Source organism: Penicillium odoratum (genome assembly GCF_028828045.1).
Source record: "Penicillium odoratum strain IBT 22623 chromosome Unknown utg000005l_segment0_segment0, whole genome shotgun sequence".
NCBI lineage: Eukaryota > Fungi > Ascomycota > Eurotiomycetes > Eurotiales > Aspergillaceae > Penicillium > Penicillium odoratum.
In genome coordinates, this window is record NW_026643147.1 from 3,660,930 (window position 1) to 3,688,892 (window position 27,963).

Genomic DNA, 27,963 nt, shown 5'->3' on the forward strand with positions numbered 1-27,963 from the left:
GAAATAACGACTCATAATGGGGTTGGGCACACCAGAGATGACGCAGACTGAAAATTTACAGGCAAGATGCTACAGTCTTGTGCGGACTTAACAACCGCACCATGATCGAGCAAAAGGGCGAATTTTCATCACCGGCTGACTGAACCAGCCTCGGATCAGCTGATTACAGCACTGCTCGACCTGTGGCCAATCTGGCTTTTATGCAGAACGTAGATATAATGATTCACTTGATCTTCAGTGTGATCTTGCCTCGAGGCAATTATGCGATGCGAAAATGAGTGGAAAAAGCACCACCTCGAATTGAACTGACCACAGTCATCGGTTTTGAACCCTCTACTGGGAAACAAAACAGAAAAAGAAGAAGAAAAAGAAACATCTTTTTCAACCTACAAACGCCAAATGGAAAGGAACAAACAAGCCACAGAAAACACAGACTGAACTGGATCAGCTCGACTAATGGCGGTTGTGCATGATTGCTTCGAATCCAGTTGTAAAGCCGCACAGGGCTGGCCATCACCTTTCACATTGGCCTTTGAATCGCAACACAGCGAAAAGTAGACTTTATCGTGGGATTGCGATACAATATTCTTGTTCTATTCATTCATCTCCGAGCTCAAGATATGTCGATATGTCCCCTTGCTCATCAATTTCCTATGGTCGGAAAAACCACTAATCCGGGATCTTCCCCCCAAATCAGAACTTCCGCCTGGGCGACGCGGTCACGATCGAGCCGGCTCCACTTGCGCTTCATTCGACTTATTGCGGACACGACCAACCTCCCCAACCTTGTTCGGTTCACATTATTTATCCCCAAGAGCCAACGCCAGATGCCGCTGGTGAACTTTTCATGGCTGGGTCCCGTAGGAGTCCGGTGTTGAGAGACCAGTGGAGTGCCGACCCAGACCGCGACGCCCACTTTAGGGACAGTCGCAGAGGTCGAGGGTCTCATCGAGATCGGGGCAGAAACCGCCATCGTGATCGAGGTCGTCCATCAAGGCCCAACCCCAATGAACATCGTTTCGACTATCCTGCTCGCTCGCCACCTGCATCTACACACATGTCCCACCTCGGCCCTGATTCATCTTTCGCCCCAGGTGACTCTGCCCTCAGTCGCTCGCCACCTCGTGGCTCCTCTGGCCCCTCTCCTGGATTTTATGAGAATCGACGACCGGACCAGAATCGACATCCTTCACCCGGAGACTGGAACGATCATCCATCAGGAACTATGAACGGTGGAGGCCCGGGTTTTCGACGAGATGACTCCCCATCTGGGCCCCCATCCAAACGCAAAAGAACCCGCAGCCCCTCCCCCCGTGGCCAACGTGGTCCCTTCCCTCCTCGCCGCTCTTCGTTTTCGAAGCCCGGAGACCGCCGCGACCGCAGTCCCTCCTATAAAAACCGAGGAGGACGGTTTCCAGGGCGTGGTGGCCCTAGACGAAGATCTCCGCGTCGGGGTCGTGGAGACCGTCGTGGAAAAGACCGCCGCCGCTCTGATCTCCCACGGTTAGATCGGGACCGATCTAGGTCACCTATGCGTGGCCGAGGATACCATCCATCACCAGAACGTCGCTCTCGGCCGCCGAGTGGCGATGGTTATAGTGACAGAGGCTCTCGTTACAGATCTCGCTCTTTATCTCGGCATTCTGCAGGCTCGAGGAGATCATTACATTCCATACCTGTACCAGTTGATGAGGGGATGAATTCAGTTCTACCAAGTAGGTCTGTCTCGGGTCGCTCCCCATCACCGCGTCCAATCCCGAGTTTCGATGACAGTCAGCGTGGTACACTTCCAATACATGGGATGCGGCAATCAGATGTGCCAAATAAGCAACGCCGTCGTTCGCGACCACATATTGACCCTCAACATTATTCAGCTTCGCCGCAGTTTACGTCGACCAGTTCATGCCATGGTTCTCCCCCACCTACTTCTCCATCTGGTGGAAGGTCTGGTTGGAACGGCCAAAATTCTTATCCCGCTCCTGGGTGAGTTGAATCTCTCTTTCTTGTCACTTCTCACTATCTCACTCTCACCTGTCCACATTATACTAACATTGGTTGGTCTGAAGTAGACCCTCTTCACCTTACCGACAAGATAATTACTACTCTCAAAATGCTTCTTCGGGACAATCCCATCAAATGCATCAATCATTCGATGGTCCGCCGAATAATCACTCTCAGTCTTATAGCGGATCGCCCTACCGCGGAGGCCACTCTGGCTTTCGCGGAAACCTTGCAAACCAAGGCCCAGATCGTCGATACTCTGGGTCTGGTCCTCACCAATATAACAATGGACCATCCCAACACGGTGGCAGAGGCAACTTCAATAACTTCCAGTGGACCTCACGTGGTCGTGGTGGGCATCAGAGTCCCCGGCCACTGCATTCTCATGGCCCCCAAACGCCTACCCACCCGTCATCAATCAACGATCCCCAATCACCACGGGCGCTCGAGCATGAACACAACTCTCGCCCCATAAACAACAGAGACGTCCAACGAGAGGACTATCGAGCCCCGCTAATAGAGAGCGGCGATGGCCAAGGTGATCTCCGGATAATGCCACCCCCAGCTCATGACCAAGAGGCTTCAACCCCAGCAGACAAAGGTGGGAAGTTCAGTTTCGCTTTCAAAGCGAAGACGACTCCCACTACTGCTCCAAAACCGGTGCCAGATCTGGCACAACGGATGCAAGTCCTCGATGCGCCACCCCGTGCGCCTGCATCGGAGGCTTCGTCTCCTCGCAATCGCTTAACCAACGGTCCCTTGCCGAAATTCAAGCCGGAGCCCCGAGTAGATCGCCGCGAAAGAGAACGTGGACGGGACCGGGGACGAGACCGGGACCGCAGGAATCCTCGCGACTCACGAGATTTCCAAGATACTCGCGAACGCCAAGACGACCGCCGGTTCGATCAGCGTCGTGATCGACGAAGGGGTGATCGCCGCCCTGACTTTCGGCCAGATCGCCGCAAGGATCCTTCGCCAGAGCCTCCAAGTGAGCCGCCCAAGCGGACAAAGATCCTTACCCGTTACAAGGAACGTCCGACGTTACCTGCGCACTACGCCGCTGTCGATTCGGTGTACTACCGGAAGCCTGGGAATGAATCTGTGATTGGTGCCGGTACTTACGGCAAAGTCTTCAAGGGCATCCACGTGTTCACTAAGCGCGAAGTAGCTTTGAAGAAGATCCGAATGGAAGGCGAGAAAGATGGATTCCCCGTTACAGCCGTGCGAGAAATCAAGCTCCTTCAGCACCTTCGAAGTCACAATGTGGTCAGTCTTTTGGAAGTCATGGTTGAAAAGAATGAGTGCTTCATGGTCTTTGAGTATCTTTCGCATGATTTGACGGGTCTGATCAACCATCCGGATTTCACTCTCAACCTGGCTCACAAGAAGGACTTGGCCAAGCAGATGTTTGCAGGGTTGAATTTCCTACACCACCGCGGTGTTCTGCATCGAGACATCAAGGCTGCTAACATTCTGATCAGCAACACCGGACTGTTGAAGTTTGCGGACTTTGGTCTGGCCCGGTTCTTTTCGAAGAGCCACAAGATGGACTACACCAACCGTGTGATTACGATTTGGTACCGACCACCGGAGCTTCTTCTGGGCGAGACGCGGTACGGCCCCGCTGTTGACGTATGGAGTGCTGCATGTGTCTGCATGGAGATGTTCACCAAGAAGGCCGTTTTCCCTGGTGATGGGGGTGAAATCAGTCAACTTGATAAGATCTACAATTGTTTAGGTACTCCCACTCTGGCTGAGTGGACAGATTTCGTGGAAATGCCGTGGTTTCAGATGATGCGCCCCCAGGAGCGCAAAAAGCGGGCTTTTGAGGACATGTACCGAGAGATGTTGACTCCCGCGGCAATGGATTTAATCTCGTCAGTGTTCCAGTACGACCCTGCCAAGCGGCCTACCGCCGAGCAGGTACTGCAACATCCCTACTTCCTGGCTGAGGAACCAGCTCCTCAGCAGGCCATTGAGTGAGTCCCAACAATTGCCTTGCTCTAATGTGGGGTTTCCCCTAACTAACTCGTTTCCAGGTTGGAATTTATGGAAGGGGATTGGCACGAATTTGAATCGAAGGCGCTTCGCAAGGAGGCTCGTCGCGTCGAGGCGCAGGCGCAGAGCCAAAAGGACCGAGAGAAGCGCAAGGCTGAGGGCTCGAGTGATCGTGACCCTAAGCGGACGCGGGCGGACATGCCCTGATTGGGGGGAGTTTATTTGCTTTTCTTGTATTGGGGCATTTGGCGTGGTTGGAGGTGACGCATTTACACGGAAATTCATTCGGGAAATACTATTGGAGATTTGCTTTTGTTACTTAACTGCCCATATCTAAAATATACTTCTAAAAAATTCATTCAATCTCTCTGTAAAGCGACGTGTCATGGTGGATGAGAGGGGCTCAAGGGGTGGTGTGGCTGTGCAGTCTCGGTGTGTCCTAATGTAATGTACTAGATAAACGGCTTCGCGTCAGTCTATGGCGAAAACATAACATTTGAAAATTATCAACATTAGGAAGCCCTGGATGATCAGACTTTGCCAAATAACCTCACGCCCGACCAGTCCCTCGGCGAAACGCCTAGTAGAAGAAAAAGGGCGGTTGGGACTTCGGATTACCAGAGAGCTCAAGGAATTTCTTCATTTATCCGAGGGAAAGAGAGGGAGAAATAATGTCAAATGATTTGGATTTCTATCAAAACGTACCCTATACTAAGTATCAAAAGTGAATTGTCTCGTCAATCAGGTCATCAATGAATCCTGGGAAGCTCCGTAGAGCCCTCGCAATGATGGTTTTAGATGCGACATTTTACTCTCGACTCACTCATCGGAAATGACCGGGCAGTAGTGAAATAAGATTCCGGGCATTGATTTGAGTTGGTGGTCTTGATTGTAAAGAAGAAAAAGAAGAAAAGGAAGACAGAAAACTTTTTTCCCTTTTTAAAAGGTTTGGCGGCTCGGGAAAATAGACGGTGCGGTGCGTCAGCCGAAGTGGAATCTGATTGGCTGAAAGGAGCTTTCGTTCGAGTCTCCAATTCCCTTGCAATTCCAATTCCAATTCCAATTCCCATAAACCCTACACCCCGAATCTTTATCCTCCACCTTTGGATTCTTTGCCTAAAACCCAACCATCCCCTTTTAACATTTCCACGAAATCATACAATCTCAACTTCTTCTTTTTTCGTTTTTTCGTCTGCGCTTCCAGATACCCTTCCCCCGCCCGCCACCTCCGTCCGCATCCTCCGCCGCCATCCCACCCACTTTGCTTTTTTCTCCCCAAATTTAAGATCCTGTAGCTGTCTACGTCACCGACCCGATCCGTGCGAGTTGTCTTTGCGTCGTGCCCTGTCATCTTCTCTGAGCTCTTCTCTTCTCCCGGATGACCGCTCGTGTCTCGGGCAGTCTCACCCGCCGCGATGGATAATGCCAACCTATGGACTCGTCGAGCAAAGTAAGCGGCCCAATATATCTCCACCCTATTTGGCTTGAATCCCAAAGATCACTAACCATTCTTCTTCCTTTGTCACTAGCTCCTCCAAACTGTCTTTGTCCATGTCCGGAACCGACGGCAAGGACGGTGCCCGCGTCGACTTGCCCCGCCCATCCAAACGATTCGGCCCGGACAGCTCTCACGGTCGTTCCAATCCATTTAACGCAGTATCTCCCATGTCTACCGGAGTCCCCTCTCCTTCCACGAATGCCTCGTCTGCCTTCGGCTTAGGCTCAGGTGCATTCGCCTCGTTTGGCGCCCCCAAGACCGGAAGCTCATCGGAAGTCAAGACGCCCGGTGAGAAGCGCGATCACTCCACAGAGCAGGAGGAGGCCCTCCAAGCCAAGGCGCTGGCCCATACTTCCATGCCTGGGCCTGGAGAACACCCTCTCAAGTCGACCTGGATTGTCTGGTATCGCCCGCCCACACCCAAGTATTCGGATTATGAGAAATCGACGGTGCCGCTGGCGTCTATATCGTCAGTAGAGAGTTTCTGGGCCGTATACTCGCATCTCAAGCGGCCGTCGCTGCTACCGACGGTGTCGGACTACCACATCTTCAAGAAGGGCATTCGGCCCGTGTGGGAAGATGAGGCGAATAAGCGCGGCGGCAAGTGGATTGTGCGGTTGAAGAAGGGCGTGGCGGACAGGTACTGGGAGGATTTATTGCTGGCTATGGTGGGTGACCAGTTTGCCGAGGCTGGTGACGAGGTCTGCGGTGCCGTCCTTAGCGTGCGGGGTGGCGAGGATGTATTGAGTGTATGGACGCGGATTGATGGGGGGCGGAACATCAAGATCAGGTATGTTCAAAAATTTGGCTTTTGGGACACTGCAATTAATGCCTTTTTTTTTTTTTTACAGAGAAACGATCAAGCGTCTGCTCGCTTTCCCATTGGACACCAATATCATCTGGAAGAGCCATGATGATAGTATCGCCCAGCGTTCTGCCATCGATCAAGCTCGCCACGAGAAAGCGACATCCTCCAACCCCGGAGCTCACTTGGGTTCTGAGCGGCGGCGCACCGGCCACGAGGATTCAGAGAAGGTCTAATAAATATCTCTCTGGTGGCCTGGAGCCCTGTATAGTACAGCCGATCAAAAAAAACCAAAAATACTTTTTTTATGCACTTATTCATTGGGACGCGTTTGGGTCTGGGGGACGGCGGGGCATCGAGGCGAACTCAGCGGTTTGATTTGAATTCTATGTCTTTGAGTGAAACTCATTATGTCATGTTTGTGTCCCTTTTTTCTTCTTCTTTTTTTTCTACATGCCTTCGATCATACGTGATGTTCAATTTTCTCTCTGATGCGAAAAGTGGAGCTGTAATCTGCAGATGGCGTGGCCAGGATGTTCGTTCCACAAGTCTACTATCTCACTGTAGTATTTTTCATTTGGTGACACCAAACCAACTAACGAGTATTCATTTCTATGTGTGACTTGAGCTATCTGAATATACCTAGGTGTATTAATTTCCTATCTATGTCAATCAATCAAATGAACGACGTAATTCAATAATACTGCCTGACAAATCAGGCCCATAACTTTGACCGCCCGGCGATAGGCGATAACCAACCATGAATATTTTAACTAAGAGGAAAAGGAACCAGAAAGCAAGAGAAGTCATCAGGATCATCGAGGATGGGACCGATCCCGTGTCCGGTCCTGCCATAAGGTACTGCTTGCTCGGATGCCTTCAATCTTCGGAAGCATCTCCGAAATCCTTGCCAGCTTGTCACCGCGTCGCCAGCAACCCGCCGATCGCCAATCGCAACACTGGCCCTCAAATCGCAGCAACCCAAACTCCGCGCGCCGTTCTCCCTCTCCGAATCCTGCTGCACTCCGGCGCCGTACAAAACCTGCCCGGTCATCCCTCGGCTCGCAAGCTGAGAGAAAACAGAACACCCCGCACCATATCCGCTTCTCGTCCTCCCCAGATCGAGATATCGATGTTAGTGAGCAGGTGCGTGCCTTCCAGCCTTATAATGCGCGTCCCCGCTCGGCATTCCGTTGCCTGTTGATTTTTCGCATGGTGCACCATAGCTATCAGAGCCTAGTTTATAAGGAATCTGAACCCCTCTTTATGACTTGGTCCCTACTCGCTCTATCCCTCTGCTCTGTTGTATTGCTTTTCTTTTTAAACACGCGAGACTCATTGCTCTTGACAGACCATCCAAAGTTATGCCAAAATCGCTTCTCCAACTACCGGACCTGCAACCACCCGTGGACATTTGCGGTCTCCTTCTCTTCAGTCTTTCATAGACCATACCGCTCAGTAATTCTGCCGGCCCCAACACCAGGCTTGTGCTGATATATTATTGTGTTCAGATTGGGCGACGACCCGCAGATGTCAAATCAGGACCCTAAGAAGGCAGCCCAAGACGAGGTTCGCTTGTTGGGTGGGAAAAAATTCAAGTATGTATTCCAGAGGAAATGCGGCTTGGAGTCTTGCGCTGATCAAATTCCTTCTGCTTTAGAGATGCAAATCCATTCAAGATTACGCCCGGTGATTCATTCAAGAGGCAAAAGAAACAGAAACTCCCTGGCGTAGGTCGCACTAATATTTGGCTGGTTTTAGGGATGCAAATTACATGATGCTGATTCTTTGCTGGCAGGCGAATTCGGCGTTTCGACCGCATGATGGACTCTCCCGTAATTCACGCCAGAGTGGTCCAGTACGGGCACAGGGGAAAGGAAAGCAAACTGCTCCTATCAAGAGTTCAAACCCCCTGGGAGATGCGTTTGAGCCGTCTGATCGACCAATCAAGAAGCGACGTCAAAGTGAAGTCAGTGAAGGCTGCGATGTAGTGAATGACCACACCTTACCAAGAAAGCACTCCCCCGCCCAATCGAGCCAAATCTCCACAAATTCGAAGAGTTATGTGCATCCCCTTCAACAAAGTGAATTTCGCGAAGTGGAGAATGCTCTCAGGGTTTCTTATGGCAGTCCCCGCCGTCAGCGTCGAAGAGAAAACCGTCAGGTCTCTACACATTCCCCCGACGAAAGATTTACACATCACGCTGCTCAACAACGACACTCCATCGCAGTTGTCATGGAATCTCCCAATTCGAGACCAAGAACAGAACGGCCGGCCCGGGATATTCTTGAGACCATTGAGGAACCAGTTTCAGACGAGAGAAAAATCACTATCGAAGACCAAGCCATCCAGTCTCCTTCAGCGGAAAAGAATGGACTCAAACGGAAATCCGATTCCCGAGAGAGCTCAGATGAACTCCAGGGCGAAGTCACAACTCAGCCTATCCCGAAACACATCAATCAGCGACATGCTCAGCCTCGCCTCCCAACCCAAGAACGAAATGTAACTCCCGACCTAAGTTCACCCACCGACATCAAGCCCACCGATTTTGCATCAAAGAAAAGGGTCAAACGAAAGCACAAGACCTCAGAGGGATCCCGATTTGGTATCATCCGTCTGCAATTCAGTAATTTCGCCACGGAAAAAGGCCTCGACGGCAAAACCACAGCCATCTATGTGGATGACGAGAATATCAAAATCGGGGAAGATATTTTCGGCTCAGCTGTCACAATTCCATTACGAAAAGTCTTGAAAATCTTTTACGGAAAGGATTCTAGTCGAAAATTGAGGCTGTTTCTGTCTCAAGGTGTCTTGCCAATTGGTAACTTGGTTGACATCCAGTTCTCGGATAGCGAAATCAAAAATCAGCTTTCATGGATCTTCAAAGAGAAGCTGGTCAAGATGATAGAGAAGGGGCGGTATGTGCTAATGCGATCTTTCTTTGATCCCAGGTCGACTAACAAATGAATAGGGACTACATGACCAGTATTTTCGACAGACACCGGGAGGAAATAGCCAGGTGCCCCCAACAGGCCAAGAGACCTCTACTGGATGTTGATCCGACTCCGCCAGCTCCTGCGGATTCTTCTGCTCGTCAGAAGCTTTCGTCCACACTGCAGGGTCCAGCAGATGGGCCCAGCAGCAAGCGAGTGAAGCGAGACTTCTCTTCCATTTCCCAAACCGGAAATGGTGCTGTGGAAAGTCGAACGTCAGCTGGTGACGGGAAACCACAATCGGACACCGGCGTCGAGATTCCTGTTAAAAAATTCCAAGTGATCCAACCCCCGCTGGAGCGAGAGACGAGATCAACACGGCGGATAACGCAAAACACCAATTGTGGTACTGACGAGGTCTCCAAGTTCTTCAGCCCTAAGGCGAAAGACGAAAATCGACAGAAGTGGAAGAAACCAATGGTCTATCCCCGAACTGGGAAGAAGCGTGCCGAGGTCAGCGTTGATGACCGAGACCGCCTGTGCGGGGAGGAGTTCCTAAACGATAATCTGATCGGTTTCTATCTGCGCTTCTTGGAAGATCATCTTCAACGCACAAACAAAAATGTCGCGAAACGGGTATACTTCTTCAATTCCTATTTCTTCGCAACCCTTACAAATACCCCCAAGGGCGAACGTGGCATCAACTACAGTGGCGTCGAGAAGTGGACTCGCAACATCGATCTCTTCAGCTATGACTACATCGTCGTCCCAATCAACCAGAATGCTCATTGGTACGTTGCGATCATTTGCAATCTGCCAAGCTTGGATATTGCATCTGCTGGCCCTGTAGATCAATCCTCTGCTCCTGTGAGCGACAAAGAAGTCTCAGCTCAGCCAGAAAGCGTGCATGAAATTTTAGAGTCCCCAGAGCCCGAGCAGGTCTCAGCCGCAACGACTACTGCCGAAAAGGACACCGAGGAGAAGCAGAAAGAATCTTCAGAATCGCCAATGTCACATGAAGCACGCAAGTATCTTGCTTCTATGAAAATCGTGGAAGAAGAAAACAAGGCAGCCACTGAAAAGGCCGAGACCCCATCACCAGGGTCCAACGAAAAGAGACAAGAAGACAATGGTTCGGCTGATGACTGGCCCGAGGGAGAAGAGAACCAAACCTCGTCCCCTCTGAAGTTCTCCGGTTTGCATTGGGACGGACTGGTTTCCGCTGGTCCTGAGGCAAACCAGTCCAGTCCTAATACCAAGAAAAAAGGACGAACTGGCCCGAAACTGCACCCTGCTCAACCAACCATCATCACCTTTGATTCCCTTGACCTTGCCCGCTCCCCACAAATCAAGCTCCTACGTGAATATATCTGCCAGGAAGCTGCATCGAAACGTGGCGTTGAAGTCGACGAAAAGGACATTAAGGGTATGCGCGCTCGTCAGATCCCACTTCAACCTAACTACTCTGACTGCGGGCTGTATTTACTTGCCTACATCGAGAAGTTCGTGCAGAACCCCGACACCTTCATTACGAAGATGCTGCAGCGTGATATGGATGGACCTGAAGACTGGCCTCAGCTCAGATCTGGTCTTCTTCGGACACGTCTTCGCGATTTCCTGGATGACTTGTATGAAGAACAGAAGCAACAGGAGGGCCAGTCGATTTTGGCTGATCAGAAATACATTTCGTTCTTGCTGGGGTCTCCGCTTCCGGGTCAGGATTATCAGAAGGAGAAAGTCAAAGAGGGACAGCCAACGAACCCTTCAAAGGATGAAAGCCCCAAGAAAGTCTCGGAGAATTCAGCGAAAGAGGCCAATGGATCGAAGGAGGACTCTGCAGCAGACGAGCCTCGATTGGTCCCTATCTCTCCTGTCCGTTCGAAGGCCTCCGAGCAGACTGAGCAAACCGCGAATACGGAGGCAGTCAAAAGTTCTGCTAAGCCTTCAATCAAAAGTCCTGCTAAACCTTTAACCTCTTCGGAGGATACTGGCCGTGAAGTGCTTGAAGTGCCTGATAGTCAGGAACCAAAGAACAGCCGTGATGGGAAGAAAAAGTCTAAGAAGAAGGAAAAAAGAAAGTCAACAGCTTTTCCTGATCCTGATGCCTTTGACACAGGTGAGTCTAAGCCAGAGCAAGCCGGGTCCAGTGTCAAAATCGTTAGGGAAACCCCCCCACTTGACGAGCCGGAACGACCCAAAAGAAGCCCTCGAGACAAAAGGAAGAGCTGAGAAGCAATATATCCTTATGAACCCATGTATTCTTGCATTCAATTTCGATGCATACCTGTAGGTGTTGTGTTTGAGCATGTTATGCTGATTTTTCGGCCCTTTGTCATCTCATACCGCTTCTATCATCTGTCTTTTTTTAAGAATTTCTCTACATTATGCATACATACTTACCCGGTGCGAGGCATAGAGGCGTTGAATGAATTCTAATGGAACCTGGACCCCATGAATGATGATACCTATACACAGCTGCAAAGTCATAATGTGTACACTCAGTGTCCCTGATTCTATTCCCGTTCTTAGTACCTAACACCATCGTATTCTAGTCATATGAATACCCCAGTCAACCTACCACTCACTCTCATCACGACCAACCCACCAAGCCATTTTATCCCTCTTGAAGGTCTCAAAATCCCACTCGGCACTCTCCAGTCTCTCCACACCAGCAGCCCACACATAAGTCACGGCATCAACCTCCTCCTTCTCATCCGCGAACTCCGCCCCAGCAGCATCGAGAACATCACGAAGATTCCCACCAGAACTTGAATTCTCATTCCCACATCCATGGCTGTGATCCTGGTGCAACGACTCCTTCAATGTTCTTACTTTAACTGTCTCATGGACGTACTCGCTTCCCTCGTAGATATCCAGACGGTGAACATCTCCGTCCGTCAGACCAGAGACGAGGGTCCCAAGAACTGATTTTCGAGCTAAATTTCTTGCATCCGTTCCATTTTCCGATGTTGATTCTGCTTTGTCTGAAGATCCAAATGCAGGAACGATGCCCGGGTAGTCTGCACCCCGCACTCGATGGCGGCGATAACCGTGCAGAACGGCAGGTTGGAAGCTTAGAAGCGCTTTTTGCCAGGGTTCTGGATCTGATCTGCCATGAATTACACGGTGAAGCATTTGAGGAGCCATTAAGGTTCCTGTTGGTTGGAAATCAGTGATTCGATTCATAGCTTATTATGTATGGGATTGGGAACCCGGGGTCGTTTACCATAAAAGAAGAGGACGTGGTCACCCATTGTTCTCGTAGGCTAGGATGCAATCCCGGTAATTCAACCAAATTGTATAAGAGCCTTCAAGAGTATTGAAAGGACAAGGAACCAGGACTGGATGAAAGATGGAATAGCAACAATGACTCGAGTTATACTTTGGAGCTTATCGGGTTATCGCGATAAGCCCCAAATACGCCCAGCTGGCTTCATCCGCGCTCCGACTTTCCTACCTGCACCCTGTCGCAACCATGCATTCTTCTCTCAACCGCGCGCAGGCTGTCTTCGGTTTCTTCACCACAGTCGCCTGTGTGGTAGCTGCCGTAGCCGCTCTCTCTACACTTCTGTTCCCCACAACCGCAACAACCGCATCGGTGCAGTTGAAGAACGTCCAGGTGTAAGCTACTCTACTCTATTCCCAGAGCTCAAGTTCAAGGAGATCAACCGAGAACAAAAGCCCCTCATACTCCGATTACCCTTAGATCTCAATAGAGCTCTATCCTTATCCCCTGACCACGGTCACGATCACGATCACATCAGCTAACCCAAAATCCAGAGCCAAGGGTCGACCACACTACTATTCCAGCAAACGCTCCGAATACGCCCAAATTCGCTTCGATCTCGACGCTGATCTAACTCCTCTTTTCAACTGGAATACTAAACAACTCTTCGTCTACGTCTACGCAAGTTACTCATCATCCAATGATCAAAACTCCCTCCTCCCTGACTCGGAGGCCGTTATCTGGGATACTATCATCTCTGCACCTGCTTCGCCGTATAGCTGGGACAAGCTTAAGGAGCAAGCGCTCGACGCGCTCCCAGCGCCTGTCTTAGCGAAGATTTCGCCTGGTTCTGTGAAGAGCAGCAAGCGTACTAGCTCCAAGGCTAGCAAGAAGGCTAAGGCTAAGGCGGATGTGAAGGAGGAGGCTCTGCCAGGGGTTCTTAGACTGAGGGGGCAGAAGGCGAAATATCAGATCAGTGATATTACTGGGGTTTTGGCTGAGAGGCAGAATGTTACTTTGGCTGTTGGGTGGAATGTGCAGCCTTGGGTTGGGGCTTTGTGGTGGAGTCCTGGGTCTGGGGCTGCGCTGCGCACGGAGGGGACAGTTTTGAGGAGTGAGGCGTTTGATTTCCCGGCTTTGAAGGGGAAGAAGGTTGAGAGTCAGAGTCAGAGTCAGAGTGAGAGCGTTTGAGCTGGAGGTATATTGGGCAAGGAAGTATCTAGACACATTATTCGTTTTACTATCCTGTCAGGTTTCGGTTCCTATGACATCAAAGAACAGAATACAAAAATTACTCTATACAGTCGATGTAGTGGTTTTAGTATCAATAAGCTCAATTCGCTATTACGCTCAAAGAATAGTCATAACCGGGAGCCACCACAATCACTCATAACATGTAATCAGCAGGTGTGTTGAGGAGTCTCTCATCCTCAGACAGTGCCATAACCCCGGTCCGAGTGACCACCATTCTGGACGCGATCCGAGTAGACACCGGGCGCTGGTCGTTCTGTCGCACGGGTCATGGGATCTTGCTTGCGGCGATGATAGTAGACGTACTCCAAGTAAAAGGCGTGGATGTGGCCAGGAAAGTATCTATGTAGAGACCCGGAGTTAGAATGATGGGCTGGATGTAGAAGAGCAGCATATTACTCACCCCAGAATAGTAAGAAGGACATTAATCCAGAAGTCAGCACCACATCCAGCTGTAAGGAATACACCTAGGGGAGGAACTGGTGTTGATTAGCATCAAAATCTTGTACTAGAGGTCGCCGATCTCCACAGATGAGTAAGCTCCCCGCAAAATACAGCGAAGAGCTTCAAGAGTGATCCACAGCAAGTCCAACTTACTAAATAGAGTGATAATAATCACACAAAGCATTGAACAGGTGCCTGCCATTATGTGTAGAGGCGTTTGATGGTCACTTTTCTTGGTCGGATCGGCTAGAAGGTTTGAAATCGGCGGTTGCTAGGAAGTTGAGGAGGATAATGGCGAAGAGAAGGACAAATATATAAAAGGAAGTATTGTCATCCCTGGGCGAATCAAGGCGTTTCATGATTGGCGGTTAAAGACGTCAGTGGGGGGTCACAGGGGAGTCAACCAAGCTTGTCTCAGAAGTTCAATCTGTAGGGCTGATCGGATGACGTCATCATACTTTTTACCCTATGGGTAACAGGCAGCAGTACCTTGATCCTCACATCCCACGTCAACCTACTTAGGTGGGCTAAGTATAGCGGTACGCAGGAGAGCACAGAAACAAGCCACAGACAGAATGTAAATGAATAATAAAAACAGGGTTTTCCTCCCTCACACAGCATCTATGGCCGCGCGTGTTGTCACTTGCTCGTTTTTGTTCCCTAGCTTCGAGATCTGCAGGAAAGCATCCACACCGTAGCCTTCCAGACTATGCAATTCCAAACTACCCGCCCAATATTCAGCGTATACCCGACTCATGGGCAGGCCCATACCTAATCGTAGGTTTGGTGGTCGCGAGGTCAAGCTATCCAGAGAACCCTCATGATAGCCTCCCGGTGTCGGTTCTGGCCTTCGCCCACTGACTTTTAGCTCCTGCATTGTAGCAGCCATCGCGGGGACCCGCCCCAGGTTTTCTAGCCGCGTCTGTGTCCGGGGTCCCTTGCTGAAAGACCACAAATAGGGTAATATGTCACGTGGAATACCACCGCCCTGATCGGAGAAGCGCATAATGACGTGTTGCGGAGTTTCGCAAATAAGTACCTGGATTGGTGGCGGCGGCTGTGTAGAATCATGGTACTTCTCAATCACAGCCTGCACTGAGTTGCGCAGCAGCTCACCAACAATGTACTCCAGGTGGCTCAGGATGTATGGGAAGGTAGCGTTTAAGTGACCCTGGATGTTGATGGTCGGGATCTGAGTGGATTGAGTGGTTTGTCGCATCAGGTCTTGTGAAACTTTTCCGCAACGCTCAATTACTTCTTTCGCATTGCATTTAAGAAATACTTCGCCTACAAAGTCTGCGTTCGTATCGGTCCGGTCGGTCGAGTCGGGGTAATGCCATGGGCAGTTAAAGGTGTCAGTCAAAGCAAGGTGTTGCTCTGCAATAACGCGACGAGAGATCCTCTAGACCCAGTAAAACACACGTCAGTATGGGGAGACAAAGTTGACATCGAGATTCATTGCATACCGCTCGCAGAAGGGTGTTCATAAATCGATCCATCTCATCAGGCGGGAATAGCTCGCGACACTCCAGAACTCCGGTGGCCAAGTTAGGAATGACCACCAGATGCTCCTTTAACATCTCCTTGAGTACCTCACAAAACCGATCATTGTCATCCAAGGTGCAGATCTCAGGAATTACTCGAAATCGTTCAAAGGCCTGGTAGTATAACTCGTAAACGAGGGATAGGTGGGGGTTGGAGACTACCACATAGGGCAGCTGCTGAATATCTCGTAGTCGGTGCGCCAGACTGCGGGAGTAGTGAATTAGCTAAACATGCAAGCTACCGCAAGCTTAGCCTTGGGCTGATCCAAAACATACCGGGTGGGCAACTCAGTCCGCACATAGTTCGCCGAGCTAATAAGTCGAGGCTCTGTCAATGTACGACCGAAGAAGGTCAACTGGCGGAGACTGATTGGGCGGATAGGACGTTCCACCCATCTAGATATCACAAATTTTGAGTCAGTGGATCATGCAGCGAACTTTCCAAGTGCGGAGTCACATACTCATCCACGGCCGAGGCAGGTCGCCATGGTGGCGGTTGAGTTCCAGAATAGAAGCGTGGTTTTGGAGCACATCGAAGAGCCTGCCAGCCTCTAGGACGTAACTTCATTGTGCTCCATGCAGTGCAGGCGTCGATTCGAAGCCTTGAAATCAGATCTTCCGAGCTCTTGGAGCCGTTGCATGTGTCTTCGGGCGGTGTGATGGATCTTTACACCGCCTTTAGGTTGAGGTGAGTATGAAGTTGGTTAAACTCGAGTCTTTGCGTCTGTAGTGATTGTGTAAAGGAATCGGTGGTTTATCTGTTAGTTTATGGGTTTATCTTGTCACCTGTATGCCGAGGTGCATGTTTAAAGTTGCTGTAGCCGAATCTATCTCATATAAAGGTAAAACATTAGGACCAAACGGTGGGGAATAACTGCAATGGAAAAGAACCTGGAGACTGTAGGATAAGAATAAGAACAAGAGTAGGAATAAGAATAGACCGTATTTATCAAGTGCTTCGCTATACAATTATAGGGAAATTATGGTTGATAATTTCCATTTCATCTGTATCCCTCAGTGTAGTGTTTAATGGCCTGGAAACCCAATGATCAACTTGTTCCCTGGAAAAGAAAGGAAACACTGATAAATGCGAGACTGAGAATTTGTTCCTTTTTTGTTCATCTTTCTCTTTCCTTCCCCCCTTATTCTTTCACCTTTTCTTTTGCGTCTTTCCCTGTGCCTATTCCTGTTCACTATTAACTACTGCCGAGCGTTCGAGGGCTCCGCCTCCGCTAGCTTTCTCCGATCTGCTTCAGCAAGAAATTCCTCCCGACAACTTCCTCTCTCAGAGTCTTCACTTCTCCCACTCTTTTTTCCTCTCCCCCTTCTTAAGTTCATTTACTCTCCATTCCGACAAGGGCCTTCCGGCTGGACGGGAGGGCGCTTTTCGCCATGGAAAACGTGAGTCCCCGACCGTGCCCCTCGTGTGTGTCGTCATTGTAGATCTAACCGTTAGGCCCCAGCTTGCGGAGAACGACATGCTCGTTGACGACTATGATAACTACCCCAATGCAAAGACTGATGTTGTCGTTGTGTCTCGCTCAGGCTCCGATGAGCCCGAGTCTGCGCCTTCTGCTGCTGACCGTATGTTTCTTTCACTTATTCCCCCCTCTTCCGCCGCGGAACCCGATCACAACAAGTATGGCCCGGACGATCAGTTGGGACGGATTAGCACGGATGCGACCGATTGATTTTGCGATCATCGGGGCGTGCAACTCAAAAGATCCGGCGTTGCGGTGTTTTGTCACGTTCAGTGAAAGCTAGAAGCTGACCGAGGCATGTTCAACCCTTTTAGATGTGGCCATGATGGCACGAGTTCTGCCCAAACCTGCCGACCTCGAGGCTGAAGATGAAACGTATCACACCTGGCACATCAAGGACTGGAGGAAGTCGGAGCGCAAGCTGCACGGACCGGTCTTCAACTGCGGCGGGTCCCCTTGGTGGGTAGCATCACGGCAAAAATTCGATAGAAGCAAGCATTGACTCAAAAATTAGGCGGATCCTCTTCTTCCCGTACGGAAATCACTCCGAGCACGCCTCATTTTACCTCGAGCACGCCTGGGAAGGGGAACCACCAGAGAACTGGTATGCCTGTGTGCAGTTCGCTCTGGTCCTGTCCAACGTGAAGGATCCTTCAATCTATGTCTCGCATGGTAAGAACACTCCGACGGCTTAAATCGAATTTTAAAGCTCATAGAATACAGTTGCGACGCACCGATTCACCGCGGACGAGGGAGATTGGGGCTTCACCCGCTTTTACGACATCCGAACCCTTTTCAGCGAGCAGTGGGAAGGCAAAGGTGTCCCTCTAGTGCAAGATGACGAGGCCAATATCACAGCATATGTCCGCGTTGTCAAGGACCCAACCGGTGTTCTCTGGCACAGCTTCCAGAAGTAAGCCTGCAGCTTCTAACAGCCGCGCTTGTTCGATCAGTGCTAATTTATCTCAGCTATGATTCCAAGAAAGAGACTGATATGGTTGGACTCCGAAACCAGGGTGCTACCTGCTACCTGAACTCGCTTTTGCAATCGCTGTACTTCACCAATGCCTTCCGCAAGGTATGAGATGAACTCTTCCCCATGTTCTCAAACATGTTGTTGACTTTCTTAGGCTGTTTACCAAATCCCCACCGAAGAAGACGCTACTCGTGAAAACAGCGCATGGACTCTTCAAAGACTCTTCTACAATCTGCAAACCAATGAAACCGCAGTCTCCACAACTGAGTTGACAACCTCTTTCGGTTGGGACTCCAGACAGGCCTTTGAGCAGCAAGATGTCCAAGAGCTTTCACGAAAACTCATGGAACGGCTGGAGGAGAAGATGAAGGGCACAGTAGCTGAGAAGGCCTTACCTGACCTGTTTGTGGGTAAAACAAAAACCTACATCTCGTGCATCAATGTGGACTATGAATCTTCTCGTGTGGAGGACTTTTGGGATATCCAATTGAACGTTCGGGGTAATAAGACCTTGGATGACAGTTTCCGCGACTACATTCAGGTTGAAACGTTAGAGGGCGAGAACAAGTATGATGCAGGCTCTCCGTATGGCCTGCAAGATGCAAAGAAGGGTGTGATTTTTGAAAGTTTCCCACCTGTCCTGCATCTTCACCTCAAGCGGTTTGAGTATGACCTTAATCTTCTTACGATGATGAAAGTGAACGACCGCCACGTCTTCCCCTTGGAATTTGATGCTGCTCCTTATCTCTCAGAAAATGCCGACAAGACTGAGCCTTGGACCTATGAGCTGCATGGAGTCTTGGTGCACAGTGGTGGTTTGGACGCTGGTCATTACTACGCGTTCCTGAAGCCCACTAAAGATGGACACTGGTACCGCTTTGACGACGACCGAGTGAACCGTGTCACCGAGAAGGAAGTTTTGGAGGAGAACTTCGGTGGAGAGTATGAATTGGCGAATGGAGCCACTGGTGTTCGGCAGCCATACACCCGAACTCTCTCAACCAAACGTTCCATGAACGCTTACATGTTGGTTTATATCCGAAAGACGCGAGTTGACGATGTTCTACTGCCAATTACCAAAGAAGATGTTCCTTCCCACATTGGTGAGCCCCCCTTACTTTCAAACCTAATTATTTGTACGATATACTGACCAGGCCGCAGAGTCACGCTTAGCAGAGGATCGTGCCGAGGCTCTTCGTCGCAAGAAGGAGAGAGAAGAGGCTCACCTGTACATGAACATCGGCGTTCTGACCGAAAAGACCTTCCGTTCTCATCGTGGGTTTGATTTGTTCAGCCCCGATCTTCCCGCCGAAGACCCGTCGCAACCCACCCAGTACCGGGTTCTCCGGGCGAAGAAGGTCGGCGAGTTTGCGAAGGAAATGGCAGAAGAGCAGGGTCTCAGTGTTGATGCCGTCCGCTTCTGGGTGATTGTTAACCGTCAGAACAAGACCGCTAGGCCTGACCAAATTATCACTGACCCGGAAATGACCGTTGAGGAGGCCTATACCAAATATGGCACCAAGGGTAACAGTTTCCGGCTGTGGATGGAGGTCTTGCCCCAAGGCCAGTCTTGGCCTGAAGGTAACGACTCTGCCTTGATCTTCTTGAAGAACTTCGACGCGGTGACTCAAACTCTGAGCGGTGTGGGACCTGTTTATGTTTCCAAGAATCAGAAGGTTGGCGACCTCGCACCCGTCATTCTCGAAAAGATGAACTGGCCCGTGGGTACCGAATTCATGCTTTTCGAAGAGATCAAGCACAACATGATCGATTTGATGAAGCCCAAACAGACCTTCCAGCAGTCCGAGATCCAGGACGGCGATATTATTACCTTCCAGCGAACAACGAAAGAGTCCGAGCTCCCAGCAACAGCCCTATACACGGATGCCAGACAATTCTACGACTATCTTCTGAACCGCATGGATGTTACCTTTGCCTCAATCACGGCCTCCGAGACTGAAGACTTTACCCTAACCCTCAGCCGGAAGATGACATATGACCAGTTTTCGAAGAAGGTGGGCGAACATCTGAACGTGGACCCGACTCATCTGCGGTTTGCTCCAGTGATGGCCAGCACGGGCAAAGCAAAGCCTTTCCTCAAACGATCAATCACCTCAAACCTGGCTCAAATTCTCAATGGCCAGTATGGCACATATGGCTACACCATGCACCGGGCGGATGCCTTATACTACGAGGTTCTAGACATGAGTCTGAGCGACTATGAGAGTAAAAAGTCTTTCAAGGTGACGGTGCTCGCCGAGGGAATCACAAAGGAAGAGACCGTTGAGGTTCTGGTGGCTCGCAATGAAACCATCGCTGGACTTCTTTCAGCTCTACAGCAGAAGATGAAGTCTAATGACGAAGCTTTCCAGAACATGAGGCTCTTCGAGGCTCACGGTGGAAAGTTCTATAAGGAGCTGCGTGAGGATCTTAATGTGGCATCGATTAACGAATACTCCACACTCTATGCGGAACGGGTGCCTGCCGATGAACTGAACATGGAGAGCGAGGATCGACTAATTAATGCCTACAACTTTGATCGAGAGCCCAATCGACCACATGGAGTTCCCTTCAAATTTGTCGTCAAGCCTGTGAGACACCCATTTCGTTATATTCCATTCCAGGGTGCATTTTATACTGATATTTGAACAGGGCGAGATCTTCAAGGAAACCAAGGAACGTCTTTCAAAGCGAATAGGCATCAAGGGAAAGCCGTTTGAGAAGATCAAGTTTTCCATTGTTCCTCGCAATTCCTTCCCAAGCGCCAAGTACATTGAGGATGGTGAGTACACGCTACGTCAATCTAAAATGTTCCAAGCTGACCATTTTGTGTTTGCTATTTAGATGACATTCTATCGGACATTGCTGGCCCCGAGGACCTTCTTGGTCTGGATCATGCCACCAAGAGCCGTGGATTCTGGGGCAAGAGTGAGAGCTTTTTCATTCGATAAAGTAATGGATTTTCTATGGGGCGCTGGGGGGTTTTTGAGGGTGAAATGCTGCAATCCGGTACATGAGCAGCAACAGCCTAACAGTCAATGGCTTTCCTGTTTCTCAATTCCTTTCTTTATTCATTTATTCTCTCTTTCCTCTCTCTCTCCCTGTTCGTTCCGTTTCATAGTCCCATAGTTGGAGTAGAGGCGATACAAATGGCACGAAGCGATGATTCTGTTTTGGCTAAATAGGTACCACTCCAACTTAAGCGTATTGGCTTTTTCCAATCGGATCGGGTATTCAGCCAAATGATATCTTATTCATAAATCTATTTTCAAGAAATCCCATCATGAATCTATCATGGTCTTGGAATCGAAGTGGAAACAGTAATTTGTTTGTGTGCAAACACTGCAAACATCCACCTGGCCAGAACAATTGAACCCAATCTCGACCTCCTGACGCGCATCACCCTTTCACGTTAATTATCCGAAATGCGGCTCTCACTCCTCGCTGGACTGGCCTCTTTGGCCTCATCTGTCTCTGCAACTGCTCTGACCTATCGCCTTGAGGCTAATGAAAAGGCATGCTTCTACACCGAGGTTGAACAAACCAATGCCAAGGTGGCCTTCTACTTCGCGGTCAGTCAACACAGTCAACACAGGGCTCTGGCTTATTATGCCAAAGCCTTCAATAGGAATTGCATGAAGCAATACTAACTTTAAATTCCGAGATAGGTCCAATCCGGCGGCTCCTTCGATGTCGATTACTCCATCCTAGCACCGGGCGACAAGATCGTCGCTGCCGAAGAAAAGCAGCGACAGGGCGACTTTGTATTCACTGCGCAGAGCATTGGTGAATACAAGTTCTGCTTCAACAATGAGATGTCCACCTTTGCCGAGAAGATGGTCGATTTTGAGATTGCTGTACGTTGGCTGCCCCTGGAAACAACCCCACATCATACAGAACCGCAACGCTCTGATCTTACGGCCTTTTGAAAATAACCTCAAAATATCTTACTTATCCGTTTTGTAGGTTGAGAACGAGCAGCGTGCCCAGCTCCCTTCCCGCCAGGGCGCCAGCCCCGAACAAACGTCCAGCCTGGAGGAATCCATCTACAAGCTCTCCGCTCAGTTGTCCACTGTCTCCCGGAACCAGAAGTACTTCCGCACGCGTGAGAACCGGAACTTCAGCACCGTCCGCAGCACCGAGCGCCGTATCTTCAACTTCAGCGTGATTGAGTCTCTAATGATGGTTTCAATGGCCGCGCTGCAGGTCTTTGTTGTGCGCTTCTTCTTCCAGGGCGCAAGAAAGGGTGAGTTACCTGTCCTATCCGGATCATTTTATTTTGTTACGAAAGATTGTACAAGATGCAGTGTATTGGGTTCTATGATCGGATCGAACATCTGCTAATATCATCCCTACAGGTTACGTGTGATGAGCATGAGCATGAATTGAATAATATGATGCATTACTATTGATTATTGATTGTCGATTTTCCCGAAACTCAGGCTTGAAGAGATTTCAGCGTGTTGGCCTAGATTATTCCCATGTCCCTTGATATAGCCTTTAAAATGATATCCCCTGGACCAAAACAGGTTGTGCACACCAGATAACATGAATCTCCAGCGTATCACTCCACGCCATTCGGTCTTTTGATGACGCACAGGTGACGATGGATTTATAGCAAGCAGCAACAGGTTCGAGGGCTTGGGAGGATGGGACCTGTGGTTACTGGTGGTCTTTAGAGAACTCGTAAGGGTGTTCACTACTGATATTCGCTGCTGACTCGAGTCCAAGATAGCGGAGAGGTGAAGGGGCCGGTTCACTGAGGTTCCGCAGAAACCTGTTACGCTCGTGCGAATGACGGGGTCATCGTCATGGGAAGGTCAAGACCAGAAACGTTGCCGTTGGCGTTACAACAGCGTTATCGGACCGGTTTCCGACATCAGGCCTGTGTCATCGAGCTTGCTCTGTTAACCTGACGTTCAGTGGAAGAATATGGGAAATGGGATCAGGCAATCTGGATGCTTGGCCAACGCAGTCACAATGAGGCCCACATATTCAAAGCTGTAGTTGGACTGCCAAAACAGGTTTCTCCGTTCTGCAAGATCAGCGGCTACCATGAAGAAAGCAATGAAGTATTCTCCACGTCTCCTCCCCGAGAAGGAGAAGATTTCAGTGAGGACACGATGAATAGGTTCGGCATCTACAGTAGATGCCAAGTAGTGATGACTTAACCGCGATACATTGTTGACCCGTTTTTGATCGACCGTGATGAGGTCATATCATTTTGCTGGACTACTCCGCACTTACTTTAGTTCGGTTCGAGATACCCGGGGGAACGGTATCACCCCGGTCTTATTCATGTCTCAGGTCGCTCCATATCGTCATCACCTCCAGGGCATGAGCGTCGTCTACCTACCTAGGTATTCGGCTGTGACATATCCAGCACCTTATCTGGTCAGACCATCTGATTCCAAGTGATCCTCCACAGTGTGAGACCTAGCTCATGCTTTTCGGCATATATATCGGTCAAGATGGCTTCAGCTGCCCACAAGCTTGAAGAAAAACATTTTTACGGCACGCAGATGAGGACTAGCTATGATTTACGTCGTGCGACCGATGCATGTGTGCTGCTGTACACATTTGCATGCCAGGTGGGGTTGACTGCACAGATGCAGTCAAATCTCCACAAAATGCGTTGGACTAGAGATATTTAGGCTGGAGGATCATTACCCCGTCAGGTATCTACGTGGTATCTGCGGCCCCCAATTGACAATTTAAGTGCAGATTATCCCTGCACTAAGAGGCACTAAGGACTAAGAAACTTACTAGATAGCGTCAGATATACCTCAGGCGAATCTACCTCACGTTACCGCTGACGTCGGTGTGATGCGCTGTGAGTATTAGATATGATCTAGCTGTGTTGTAGTAAGACATCTTATCTACATAGGACCTGGATAAAAGAGCCGAGAATCCATGGAAACGTGAAGAATCCATGGGAACGTTAATTATGGTGGAAAGTTCTCGGTACTCTGCGAGACTCTTTCGCCTCCCCCGCTAAGATGGCGAAAGACCGAAGCTTCGGGACCCTGGGTCTTCTGGAAACAGTCCCATCGCAGTCGCTGTCACTGGACGTTTTATAGTTCCTCTGGACTGGATGTGAATTTATCGAAGTTTTTGTGGATCAAATATCCCTTTCCCAGGTAAATCGCCACAAGCCATATCGGGTAATCGAGCATCGGAAGGCAATCGGGCTGCTTAGTAGCCTCTACATCCCCCTTTTCCAACCCCTTAATATTGCGAGAATTGGTCAATGTATCTGAAAATTGGCTAACGAGTATGGTCATATATCGGAACAGAGTATTGTTGACGTGTCCTTCATTCTGATACCCTTGACGTCAAGTACCCCTGCCTCAGGCGTAGATTTCCCCCCACTTAGTTTCGCCACTGGCGTCTTTAGCCTTTTTAGTCAACTTTAGTCAGTAACATCAATGCTCTAGTCTGTCATTAATTCTTTCTTCTGATTGTAACATTCTTTTATGTAGAGGTCTCAAATGTAAAAACAGTTGTCATTATCATGTTCCTGCATGCGGGATTATACGAATCGAAACGATCGACCAAAACTATGACGGAGTGGCTTGAACTCCACTCTCGAGCCTCAGAACTCACCGAGAAATGGTCACTTCTGCAGAAAGACACAGAATTACTATACGAAGTACTTCGTAGGAAACACACTCAACTAATTGCTAGTTCTAGTAGCTATTTGACTGTATTGATCTGTCAATACCCCAACCCCCTTAGCGTAGAAATCTGTTAAAGGCATCTCCACCGGGGATGTCGACGGTCCCGCAACCACGCATACCTATCACGGCGTAAAATGGGCCTTGACTAGCCCCAAATAATTCCCCTCTGATTCGTCGGGTAAACCGTCTCAAAGATCTGCAGGGCCCAGCCAAATCTCCTCCTTTCCTCTGATCTCACTGTACGTCCATTCTTGTGACCTCATCGGGAGACTACAGAGTGGATCGACTGGTGCTACCCATTGACACCAGTCATTGTCTGCATGTGGAGATAGGTGCGTTCATAATGATAACCCTTCCAGCCATACACAGCCTTTACTGATAGCGGCTATTGGGATTTGCTCCACTGGTGGAGAGGTACCGTTCGCATGATGTCGCCCAGACAACATCACGAAGCCCTTTTCCCATTTCCACCCCTCTTCGACCAATGATGTCACTTGTACGGTCCACCCGATGGGGGTTTGAAGCTTTTTTTTTTTCTTCTTCTTTTTCCCCTTCTATACTGTGGAGATTTGCCATCGGGTACAATGTACTTCGGTTGTGATTTCATCTCCCCCGCCCCACACCCCTTTCTCTCCCTTATATATATCTTGAGGCAGTTGCGTCTTTCCCTTGAATTAGTTCGTACATACCCTAAACCCTATACTTACCCCCCTCAAGCTAGATCAGGCCCCTCCCCCGGAGCTATTTTACCCATTTTCACACATCGCTCTTAAAGGAATTTTCCAACCTTGGTTCTGTACACTTCCAAGTTTAACTAATTCAGACCTTTAATCAAAGGTAAGCATTTTGCCCCCACTTTGTTTTACCCCTCAACCCTTGCCTTAATTTATATAGCACCAGCGATCTCCCTAGTTTCATGACTTACCCGAATTTGGATTCCCAGCTAACACCCCACAGACAATTTTCACCATGGCTGAAGGTACTCAGATTCAGCACCCTGAATTTTTCAACCCAGACTCTGGAGCTGGACCTCCTCAGTCTGTAGACCCTCGCAATTCTCTCGAAGATTATAACCGTACCATGCTGGACTACACTCAACGTCAGATGTCTACATTTGTCGATCTCGACGGCAACTCCCGCAATGGAACTAGCAGTCGCAACAGTCAAAGCTCCAGCAACTCTGGCAACAGCGGTAACAGCGCCGGTTCATCCAACGGTGTATTGGCCAGCCAGGCCAATGGCCCTCCTCCAACTTCCGCTGGTTCTTCTGCCGATTCTCGTGATCCCATTTACCAGGCAAGAATGAAGGCTATGGCGCCGAATCAGAGTCAAGGTTATTAACGGTAGCTTGCATCCAAGTACCAGGTATGTTGATGCTCTACTTTTTGTCACAGGAATTTGAATTGACCATTTCGATGACTAGTCTCTATATCTTTGAAGTGACCCTAATAACCTTCAATATGGAGGCGGAGTTTCTGCGGAGTTAATGCGCCAACATTGAGGTGTCTGCAGTTTTTGCTTTACAGCGATGCAGCATTTCCAGCCTTGCGAATTTCCTGTGTTCTCGACTAGAGTCGCGTCACTGTGATTCCTATTCACACACCTGCTCACTATATCCCTATGCGCTTTTTCCCTTAACTTGATACTATTTCTGAATCTAATCTGGATCTGGATGTGGATCTGAAATGAATTTGAATGTATCCAGTGTCTCACCCACACCGCCGAGAATCTTTTGGTCCGGGGCCTGGTCTCCATGACTACTTGAGTCACACTGAGTGTACTAATCATTCTGTTCATTTCAGTTCAGTTCAGTTCAGGTCAGATCAGATCAAGCCCCATTCCACATCTTATCACAAAACCCACAAAAACACGACAGATCTTGGGATCTGTCCTCTGCCCCTCATTACCCAACTTTCTACACTCTTTCTCCCACCTTTCTTTTTTGTCTCTCTTGACCCAAGTCTCAGAGCAAATCACGAACGATATTCACACCTTTCCATCCGAGTCTTCGCGGGCCTTGTGCTCCGTACTGAATTTCTCCTTATCATTCCTTGCGGGATGATGTTGTACAACATGTTTTGATCAGCGAGCAAGCGAGCGAGTCTTTTCGTTTTGGAGTTTTGTGGGTTTACTACGGTTTTGGCTTGTTTTCTCCTACCTTTGCTTTTCTTTTTCTATCGATCTGTGTGCTGTGTAATGAACCTCACGCCACAACTCTTGGTGATCAACAGTCACGAGTGGAAAATCATGTTACGTCCAGATGTACTACTATGATGGCTTATCTCTCTTTTCGATTTTTGTACAATATGATACTGAACTGGATGTCGGGTTTTTTTTGTGGTTGGAATTGCTTGCGTGTAGTAGTCTTGCTCGCTGCGTAATTGTTTGCTCGCTGCTTGTCTTACTCACTGCGTAGTTGTCTTTGAAACATATCAAAGATAAACCTCATATAGCAATTAATTATCGCAGTGAAATAGAACTTAGAATTCTCAAGTCTTTGATTCCAATTATCGATTTGTATTTCAATTGCCTGTAGGTCAATGCTATGGTTGTTGCAGATACCCTTAGCAGGAGAAAGTTGGGATGAACTTGAAATTTACACCCCGGTGCTCTCCTTGGGTAGCATCTAACATCGGGAATTACATTGGATCATGAACCGTACAAACTGGAAATTGCCAATATGGGCAGGTGCGCCGACAAGATAATTGATAGTGCAGGAAAGCATCCCTAGATACATGTGGCCTTCGATCATTAAAACAGTGTCGCATTCTTGATCCGCTCGGCGTTATCCCTTGCATGTAAAACTTCAAGGACTACGCACAACCAGCACATTCAAACGTTCGGGGCTACCTCGTGCTCTAACATTTGAACATAAGATGCTTGATTACATCTTACGAGTCCCTTGTCAAAACTTTAGCATCAATTCTATGCGGAACATATATATGTACCTGGATAAGTGTATTATATCGTTAAGATCAGCCATGGGGAATGAGACAGCCATTACTATGGAAACATACCGGGCAATAAAACAGTAGAAGTCCAATCAGAACTACATTCCAGATGACCCAAAGTAGGACAAAAGTCAAATGCAATTTCAGGGCTCAAATGTTATTGAGCCCCAAGCC

At 49.2% G+C, this 27,963-nt stretch overlaps 10 protein-coding genes across 10 annotated transcripts; 7 read left to right on the forward strand and 3 right to left on the reverse strand.

Moving 5' to 3' along the window:
* Positions 1-847: 847 nt before the first annotated feature.
* On the forward strand, positions 848-4,206 carry N7520_006907 (putative protein kinase; the record flags this gene model as incomplete). Its single annotated transcript, XM_057140841.1, has 3 exons — positions 848-1,983; positions 2,070-3,980; positions 4,041-4,206. The coding sequence occupies 3 exons, from the start codon at positions 848-850 to the stop codon at positions 4,204-4,206; spliced, it is 3,213 nt and encodes a 1,070-aa protein (XP_056994847.1).
* A 1,208-nt stretch (positions 4,207-5,414) lies between these two features.
* Positions 5,415-6,538, forward strand: N7520_006908 (eukaryotic translation initiation factor 4E; the record flags this gene model as incomplete). Its single annotated transcript, XM_057140842.1, has 3 exons — positions 5,415-5,449; positions 5,529-6,287; positions 6,349-6,538. The coding sequence occupies 3 exons, from the start codon at positions 5,415-5,417 to the stop codon at positions 6,536-6,538; spliced, it is 984 nt and encodes a 327-aa protein (XP_056994848.1).
* A 637-nt stretch (positions 6,539-7,175) lies between these two features.
* N7520_006909 (uncharacterized protein) lies at positions 7,176-11,465 on the forward strand (the record flags this gene model as incomplete). Its single annotated transcript, XM_057140843.1, has 6 exons — positions 7,176-7,448; positions 7,654-7,760; positions 7,814-7,900; positions 7,963-8,032; positions 8,101-9,221; positions 9,275-11,465. 6 exons carry the CDS (start codon positions 7,176-7,178, stop codon positions 11,463-11,465), a joined length of 3,849 nt encoding a protein of 1,282 aa, XP_056994849.1.
* A 345-nt stretch (positions 11,466-11,810) lies between these two features.
* Positions 11,811-12,383, reverse strand: N7520_006910 (gamma-glutamylcyclotransferase family protein; the record flags this gene model as incomplete). The annotated part of the gene is made up of 1 exon (XM_057140844.1): positions 11,811-12,383. One exon carries the CDS (start codon positions 12,381-12,383, stop codon positions 11,811-11,813), a length of 573 nt encoding a protein of 190 aa, XP_056994850.1.
* Positions 12,384-12,711: 328 nt separating this feature from the next.
* On the forward strand, positions 12,712-13,653 carry N7520_006911 (signal peptidase complex subunit SPC3; the record flags this gene model as incomplete). The annotated part of the gene is made up of 2 exons (XM_057140845.1): positions 12,712-12,857; positions 13,017-13,653. The coding sequence occupies 2 exons, from the start codon at positions 12,712-12,714 to the stop codon at positions 13,651-13,653; spliced, it is 783 nt and encodes a 260-aa protein (XP_056994851.1).
* A 239-nt stretch (positions 13,654-13,892) lies between these two features.
* Positions 13,893-14,359, reverse strand: N7520_006912 (YqaE/Pmp3 family membrane protein; the record flags this gene model as incomplete). The annotated part of the gene is made up of 3 exons (XM_057140846.1): positions 13,893-14,055; positions 14,117-14,192; positions 14,311-14,359. 3 exons carry the CDS (start codon positions 14,357-14,359, stop codon positions 13,893-13,895), a joined length of 288 nt encoding a protein of 95 aa, XP_056994852.1.
* A 408-nt stretch (positions 14,360-14,767) lies between these two features.
* Positions 14,768-16,269, reverse strand: N7520_006913 (protein kinase PKP2; the record flags this gene model as incomplete). The annotated part of the gene is made up of 4 exons (XM_057140847.1): positions 14,768-15,559; positions 15,624-15,906; positions 15,978-16,097; positions 16,163-16,269. The coding sequence occupies 4 exons, from the start codon at positions 16,267-16,269 to the stop codon at positions 14,768-14,770; spliced, it is 1,302 nt and encodes a 433-aa protein (XP_056994853.1).
* An 824-nt stretch (positions 16,270-17,093) lies between these two features.
* On the forward strand, positions 17,094-21,109 carry N7520_006914 (ubiquitin-specific protease UBP15; the record flags this gene model as incomplete). Its single annotated transcript, XM_057140848.1, has 10 exons — positions 17,094-17,102; positions 17,165-17,285; positions 17,497-17,641; positions 17,697-17,854; positions 17,906-18,095; positions 18,152-18,260; positions 18,313-19,261; positions 19,320-20,749; positions 20,811-20,940; positions 21,003-21,109. 10 exons carry the CDS (start codon positions 17,094-17,096, stop codon positions 21,107-21,109), a joined length of 3,348 nt encoding a protein of 1,115 aa, XP_056994854.1.
* A 474-nt stretch (positions 21,110-21,583) lies between these two features.
* Positions 21,584-22,527, forward strand: N7520_006915 (p24 family protein; the record flags this gene model as incomplete). Its single annotated transcript, XM_057140849.1, has 4 exons — positions 21,584-21,730; positions 21,827-22,015; positions 22,125-22,404; positions 22,517-22,527. 4 exons carry the CDS (start codon positions 21,584-21,586, stop codon positions 22,525-22,527), a joined length of 627 nt encoding a protein of 208 aa, XP_056994855.1.
* Positions 22,528-25,807: 3,280 nt separating this feature from the next.
* N7520_006916 (uncharacterized protein) lies at positions 25,808-26,179 on the forward strand (the record flags this gene model as incomplete). The annotated part of the gene is made up of 1 exon (XM_057140850.1): positions 25,808-26,179. The coding sequence occupies one exon, from the start codon at positions 25,808-25,810 to the stop codon at positions 26,177-26,179; it is 372 nt and encodes a 123-aa protein (XP_056994856.1).
* Positions 26,180-27,963: the final 1,784 nt, after the last annotated feature.